At 36.9% G+C, this 8306-nt stretch overlaps 1 protein-coding gene across 1 annotated transcript; it reads left to right on the top strand.

The window, feature by feature from the left end:
• The first annotated feature begins 456 nt into the window (after positions 1-456).
• Positions 457-3793, top strand: LOC110740290 (50S ribosomal protein L6, chloroplastic). Its single transcript, XM_021920770.1, has 3 exons — positions 457-606; positions 1261-1566; positions 3265-3793. Exons 1-3 carry the CDS (start codon positions 587-589, stop codon positions 3599-3601), a joined length of 663 nt encoding a protein of 220 aa, XP_021776462.1. The 5' UTR covers positions 457-586; the 3' UTR covers positions 3602-3793.
• The last annotated feature ends 4513 nt before the right edge of the window (positions 3794-8306 follow it).

The raw sequence follows: 8306 nt of genomic DNA, 5'->3' as shown, positions 1-8306 counted from the left end.
GTCCTTGGTTAATTCACAAGGCATAGTCTACAGGAAAATTATTTCAAAGAGACCGCCTTTCAATAAAAACAGGTCTCTTTGACTTTATTTTACAAAAATTGCAAAACCGCTAATACCGTTAGCAGTTTTAAGTTGAACCGAAAACCAATCCTACGTGGACACTACTTTGGGAATTTGTTTTTAAAACGAAGCATAATGGGAATTAATTTCTATTTTAACAATATTAAGGGAAATCGTTCTATTTTTTACCAATCATTTAATGACACATGTACATTAAACAATTTTAAGAACAATTTACCTGTTGAACAGGTTAATGGTCACCTAGGACCATTGAAAGCAAATTTGTATTAAAGTTCGGATTATTAAAAATAATCAAAAAATTGGGATTATTTTGGGTGAATCGACCAAAGTTGGGATTATTTCTGTCAATTTTTTTTTTTTTTTTTTTTAAAGTAAAATTGAGTAACACCGTTACATTTGACACCTCGTCTTCCTCATCCTCCTTTAGTTTAGTAGTTCTATCCAAAAAAGCACACCCTCATCTCTCTGCTGAAGTAGCTCCCTCTCTCTCAATCGCTCTCTCTCAATGTCTCTGCCTCTCCCAAGGTTTTACTCGTTTCTATCAATTTTTCAACTTTTTCGTTTTTTATGTCTCCTTACTTTGTTCATTCTTGGGTTTGCTTCAATTTGCATTACCAATCAATTTTAATTCATGGATAACTTTGCTCCAATTTAGCTAACATATTTTCGTCAATTCATGGGTAATTTTGTTCCAATTTAGCTCAATTTGAACAAAAATTTAAATGGTTAGGATTTATCAGTTTCTAGTTTGATTTTGTCTAAATTTTGAAATGTATGAATTATGCCTTTTTACAGTTTTTAGCATGCTCAAATATTGTTCTTACAGTTATATGAAATTTGCTGTTTTCAATACATTTCTTTGTAATTTATTTCATTATTTGCATACAATTTTGTCTTAAAACTAGCAGTCTTCTTTAGATTTGATAATGCCTATCTCATAGTGTTGTTGGGGAATTATTTTATTTTGTTAAATTAAGGTGATATTAATTTTAAGGATGCTGAGGGGAAAGGGAGTTGTAGAATGCCTTTGAGAATTATAAGAAGCGAAATACGTCCAAATGGGAGTAAATTGCCGATTTGCTGCTGAAATTTTGGTTTGAAATACGGTGTATCTTGCATAGGTCTGTATAATGAATTATTGAAGTCTTCTAGTGATGATTATTTTATGTGATATCTCAGCCACATGAAATCTTTATTTTTTGGTGGGAAAATTGACGTTACTGCGAGTGTTCCTGTCGCTCGTGTTGGTTTTTGGAGGAAGAATGTGGAGTGTAAAGAATCAAGAATAGGAAAGCAGCCTATTACAGTGCCAGCTAATGTGGCAATCGCGATGGAAGGACAGGATCTCAAAGTGAAGGGTCCTCTTGGTGAACTTTCGATCACTTATCCTCGTGAAGTTATACTTGAGAAGCAAGAATCTGGATTTTTAAGGGTTCGAAAGGCAGTGGAAACAAGAAGAGCCAATCAAATGCATGGACTTTTCAGGTATACTAATGTGTGATTTAACCTTATTTGCTCGTTGAAAGAAGTTTGTAGGATGCAAAGCATTTTAGCCCGATATTTGAACGTAACATACTATCATACAAATTCATTATTAGTTCATTTATGCGGGAAATTTTCTGTATTACTCAGCAACAAAGCAGTGGCGTCGTTAACATAAGCTTTGTCTATATATTGTATTCCTGATTCATTTATAGTTGGTCATAATTTGAAAGGCTAATAATTCCTCTTATGTTATTGAAGCTTCTTGTTAGTAATTTGTAACTACTGTAGGAATTCCAATGCTTCGTGATATTAGTTTAATACTACCTACAGAATAATTTTTGCTGGGTTCTAAAAGAGCAAAAAGAAAACAATTGTTTAGTGCAGTTGCATTACCCTTTTTTTTTTTATGTAATGCCCCGTACATAGATTCTAGTATACCCAGTGAGCTGTCTTCTGCAAGTCCATTGTCAACTCATTGCTTCAATTCCTTACCACAATACTGCCTCATGGAAACATAAATTGAATACGTTTTTTTTATTCTTTTATTTATTTGGGTGTATAATTCTGTGGACTACATTTTGGCAAATTTGCTATAGAAAAACTTCTTATGTGAATCAATGATCCATTTATTGTAGAAGTATCTAGAGTCTGAAACCTCTTGGTTTTTGGTATTGATCACGAGACTAAGATTTTTCAGTGTTAACTTTCACTCTGTAGACTGTAGTCTTATTAGGTGTTGTTACAGTAGAATAATTTCATTTGCATTTGATTTCCTACATTCCATCTTAGGTTGTTTCTTATGCCCATGTTAGCTATTAACATCTAAATCAAGGACCTCAAATTATGCATATGAAATTATGAACGAGTGCAAAACTGCAAATTATTCAAGTTTGTGGATATAAACTGATATGTATCATTGATTTGAGTTTCCCTTTTCCTGACAATGAGTTTGATGTGAGATTAAACAATGACCCACCTAACTTGAATATCTAATATCTTTCTAAAGTCATGGTAGCGAAGCTGAAGTATGCCCTCATCATTTTCATTTTTGTTAAATGCTAAGAATGCATTATTTGTTTGAAAACACTATAGAACTCCTGATTACCTTATATATTGCTAGGCTTCTTAATCTCGGACAGATCTCATAATCGGTACTTTCAAAACAAAAAAAATGGTCTACAACTGATGAAAGTTGCTCATATAGCAGACTCCCTGAAAGTCATTTAATTGGGGAATTGAAATTCCAATTTTTTTGAGTATGTAGTTCTGATTATCTGTAGAGTTTTATAACATCTTCTTCGCACTGAAAGTGTGCCCTATCTTCCTGATTTCACTCTCTTTGCTAATGAACTTCTTTTTCTTTTCCATTTCTACCTTTTTTCCCCCTTTCTTTTCTGAATAAGCCTTTCCTTTCCCTCATTTTTTTTTGATTAAGATATTTACAAGCACTATCATCCTTGTATGTTCTATTGCTTCATTTTTCTTGACTCAAAATGTGAGAATAACTGCTCTAAATTTGGTCTCTGTTTCCTTGAGATTACAGTTTGTCTTGGTGTGTAAAATAACATAACAAGTTAGTGCTAATAGATTGGATGAAAGACATTGATTACTCGTGAACTCGTGATATTAGCCTTTTAAATAATTTTGGACCTATTCTCAATAATGCTCCCAATTTTTTTGTTTATTTATTTTTTTCAGGACCCTTACGGACAACATGGTAGTTGGTGTTTCTAAGGGATTTGAGAAGAAGCTTCAGTTGGTTGGTGTTGGATATCGTGCAACTGTTGAAGGGAAAGAACTTACATTGAATCTTGGGTTTTCTCACCCTGTTAAGATGACAATTCCAGATGAACTGCAGGTTAAAGTGGAGGAAAACACCAGAGTAACTGTTATTGGACGTGATAAGTCTGTTGTTGGTCAGTTTGCTGCTTCAATTAGGAGCTGGAGACCCCCAGAACCATACAAGGGCAAGGGTGTAAGATACGTTGATGAAGTGGTCCGTCGAAAAGAAGGGAAAGCTGGAAAGAAGAAGTGAGAAACAATTTTTTGTACCTGGTCTTTTGTGCTATCTTACTCGTGTAAAATTGATACTGTACTCATCTGACAAAGAAAGGAATACAATGGCTATTTATGTCTAGTCTGCATTACTTTTCCTGTATTGATTGACTGAGATCATAGTTAACCTCTGCTTAGGCTTTTCATAAGTTTTGAAATGATTAATTCTCAATCTCACTGTTGGCTTTGGGCAAACGGAATACTCACTTTTCATTAATTGTCCTGTGCATCAACAGCGAAACAGTTACAGAGTTGTTGGTGCAACATGTGTTAAGACTAGAATAGACCCGGTCTACAATAACTTATTGTAGACCTAACCTTCTAATATACCATAGAAATGTGATTATATTATACGAAATGTGATTATATTACTACAAAAGTGATTATATCATCCTGAAACTGTTATGTAAATGTATCACTCAAATAGTGAATTTATCATTATAAAAAGTATCAAATAGTAAATTACATTCATTAGAGGATTTTTAAATTTTAAATGATTTACATTCATTCAAAAGATAATTATATAATCTCATTAAATGATTTACTATGAGATTATATAATTCAAAATCTGACTCACAAAAGGATAATTATATCATCTAAAAATGTGATTATATCATCCAGAATGTGATCATATTATTTGAAATTTTGGGTCTACAATAATTTATTTTATTGTAGACCGGGTCCATACAAGACCAAATACAGATGTTGCCTAAATTCTTACATTTGGATTATAAGACTTAAATGTCAGATTGGCTTATTAATTCTACAGATTCCGAGCTGAAATGAAAATCTGAAATTATAACCCCTACTGCAAGCTAAGATCGTGCAGAAGAGAAGCAAAAGGCAAGCTGGGCATCAGCGTCACAACTTAAAAACGTGCAAGAGTTACTATAGAACAAAAACCAACCAGATTGTTGGAATTGGAAATTTAGAGTATTTTTATAGCTTGATCCATGATAAATTAATGAATATCATTAGGATATAGTGTTTGATAAAGGAAGGAAACCAAAGGACATTTGTAAACCGCAAGAAAAATGTAAAAATCGGGCGAGTGAAGCATGCACACAGACGTTCACTCACGCCCGATACGGGGCGAGTCCTTTGATTGATTCCTTGTAACCTTCCAATAAATAAGATTGTGCGGTTAATGAGATCACATCTTAAGTAAAAATTGTGCTGGAGAATTAAAGATAACCTGGATGGTCATCCTCCTAAGAGTGTTAATGAGATGAAAGTTCAAAACAACTTTGTTAAGTTAATAATAACCTGTAGAAAAATTCTTAAGCTCGTAAAAATAAAGACCAAAGCTCAAATAACATCATTTTCAAGATTGTTCATATGTAAGCTTGATAATGTTTGTGAACTTGAAATGCTCATATGTAAGCTTGTTCATGTCTATTTATAACTCATTTAAAGCTTTATCACGATTGAAAAATCCTCTAATATCTTAAGACAACTTTAACATCTTTAATTATCTTCTGCTCATACATGTTTGTAAATATTTCAAAATATACATAGGCATGAAAACCTGACCATTGCTTTTTCTTTGTAGAAAGATTGAGAAATCCTCGAATAAAATCATATGAATGCATTAATTTCAATATATACATACACACACATATATATATATATAGAGGTAACCCAAGAAATTGTAGAAATTGTTTGACAATCAAACTAATCTATGTTTGTTGCTCATGTTTAAAATTGTAAAATACAATGGGCATTTTCATGAACATAACTCGAACAAATCAAACTCTTAACTAGCTAAGCTCAAACAAGAATTTTAAAACTAGTTCAAGCTCAAGTTAGACCAAACACTAATCGTTCCCTTAAACCCCATCTACAACAACAATAAGCAAACTAAAAGGTATGGGCTCTCGAGCGGTTCATATAAGGCCTATGATCGTATTCGGTGGGATTTTCTAAGCAAAGTTTTACAGGCCTTTGGTTTTCCCCCTTATTGGATCCACTTGATTTCTCAATGTGTGTCTACTGTTTCGTATCAAGTTCTCGTCAATGGAGACCCCTCACCCTCTTTTCGTCCCCTTTGCGGTCTTCGCCAGGGGGATCCTCTGTCCTCTTATTTGTTTGTTTTATGTATGGAAATCTTGTTTGCTATGCTTCGGAGAGCAGAAGATCTATCTCTTATTCAGGGAATTCAGATTTCCCGGGGTGCTCCTCCGATTTCTCATTTTGCTGCCCTTAAGCTTGATATGAATAAGGCCTATGATCGTATTCGGTGGGATTTTCTAAGCAAAGTTTTACAGTCCTTTGGTTTCCCCCCTTATTGGATCCACTTGATTTCACAATGTGTGTCTACTGTTTCGTATCAAGTTCTCGTCAATGGAGACCCCTCACCCTCTTTTCGTCCCCTTTGCGGTCTTCGCCAGGGGGATCCTCTGTCCTCTTATTTGTTTGTTTTATGTATGAAAATCTTGTCTGCTATGCTTCGGAGAGCAGAAGATCTATCTCTTATTCAGGGAATTCGGATTTCCCGGGGCGCTCCTCCGATTTCTCATCTTTTCTTTGCGGATGACTCCCTCCTGTTCTTCCGAGTCTCTCCAGCTTTCTGTGATCGGGTCATGTCGCTATTAAAGGAGTTTTGTGATATGTCGGGTGAGATAATTAACCTTCAGAAGTCATTTGCAAAATTCAGTCCCAACACTCCGATAGATTATCGTGATTCATTGGCAAACAGTATGAGGCTTCATTGTCAGGATTCGTTGGGCTCCTATCTTGGTCTTCCTGTTGATATGGGCAGAAGTAAGGTTGAGGCGTTAGGTCATCTATTGGATTCTGTCGCTAAACGTCTAGCGGATTTCACGTCTCTCGCTTATCAGCAGCTGCTAAGCTTGTTATTATCAATTCAGTCCTAGTAGCTTCGTTTAATCATGTTCTCTCGGTTTTCAAGGTTCCTGCTTCGATTTGTGACAGGATAGATAGAATGATGGCTCGATTCTGGTGGCAATCGTCGCCTTCTTCTAAGGGTTTGGCCTTTCGCTCTGCGGCTCTCCTCCATCTTCCCAAAGGAATGGGCGGTTTGGGTCTTCGGAGTGTGTCTTTATTGAATTCTGCATTGTTAGCCAAGCAATGTTGGCGTATTCAGCATCATCCTCAACTATTGGTTGCAAGGGTTCTATTTTCCAAGTACCCTTCTCTGGGTTTATCACGGGTAGCTAGTACCCCCAGATCTTCTTGGGGTTGTCGTGGTCTTAGGGAAGGTATATCTGCTTTTTCTGCTGGTCTTTCTTGGAAAGTAGGGTCCGGGTCTAAAGTTCGAATCTTGGAAGATGACTGGGTTCCTGGTGGCCCGGTCAAATTTAAGGATTCAGTGGTTGAGTCGTCCTTGCCGACTCATGTTTCTTCTATTATAAATCCGCGTACAAACGCGTGGGATACTTCTATGATACATCGCCTTTTTGACTCAGGGTCGGCGCAAAGGATTCTTTCCTTGGAACGGCCTTTGAGTATCATGGATGATTTTGTTTATTGGAAGTTTAAAAGAGATGGGACCTTTTCCACAAAGACTGCTTATGCCTTGCTGGTTCGTCAGTCTATGATTTCAGTGGCTAGCGTTCCGGCCCCAGATATATGGTGGAAGCAGTTTTGGGGAATCTCTATGCTCCCGAAGGTTCAGATTTTCGTCTGGAAGTTGCTTCATGATGCTTTGCCTCTCACTTCTCTTCTTCATCAACGGGGGATACCAGTCACTCCAGTTTGTGTCTTCTGCTATCAGAATTGTGAATCAATTCCCCACTTATTTCGCGATTGTGAGTTTGTTTCTGATCTGCTTGTTCATGGCCCGCTGGCCTTTTCTCGTACCTCATTACAAGATAAACCCTTTACCTCTTGGTTCACGGATACGATTACAGATTTCAATGTGGCCAAGGATTGGTCTGGTCTTTCCTTCTTTGTTAGCTTTATGTGGGCAGTTTGGATCTCTCGATATAATTAAGTTTTCCGGCAGGCAACGGTTTCTCCTGATCTGGTTTTGTTCTTGGCTGCGGATTGGGTTTCCCGGGGGGGAGGAGGCGCTGGTTGTTTCTGAAACTCGGTTCTCGCCTCATCTACCCCGAAGGGTTTCTTCTCCTTCGGGAACAGGTTGGCTTCGAGGCTCAGATTTGGATTCTCTCGTCTGTTGTCTTATGTTTGATGGAGCTTGGAACGGTAATGATAATACGGCTGACATTGGTTGGATTTTTCGAGATATTCGTTCAGACTTGGTATTGGGTGGTGGTTTGAGGGCTACTAGAGCTGGATCGTTGCTGGCTGAACTTCAAGCTTGCTCTTGGGCTTTCAGGATGGCTACTCGTCGGGGTTTTAATCGTTTGTTGGTCTATATGGACTGCACTCAGGTGGTTTCTTTGCTAACATCTACAGGTGGTAATGATATTTCTTGTGTTCGGCTTTTGGATGTCATCAGGGATGCCATCAAGAACTTCTCTGCCTGCAGGATTCAGAAGGTTCCTAGGTCTTGGGATCTACCGGCACACTGGCTTGCGGGTCAAGCTCGTCGCCGTCTTTCAATTTCGTGGACTTTTTAGTGTTTGTTTGTTCCCTTTGTCAAAAAAAAAAAGGTATGGAGGAATCTTATTCATAAATGTCCAACTATAATTTTTGACATTTAATTAGTATACCTAAGATCAAACTAGGAAATCATTGCCTCTTAGATCTACCATCGATTT

The sequence above is a fragment of the Chenopodium quinoa genome, unplaced genomic scaffold, assembly GCF_001683475.1.
Source record: "Chenopodium quinoa cultivar QQ74 unplaced genomic scaffold, ASM168347v1, whole genome shotgun sequence".
Taxonomy (NCBI): Eukaryota; Viridiplantae; Streptophyta; class Magnoliopsida; order Caryophyllales; family Amaranthaceae; genus Chenopodium; species Chenopodium quinoa.
Note: the sequence above shows the minus strand (reverse complement) of the source record. Positions and strands in the feature narration are given on the sequence as shown.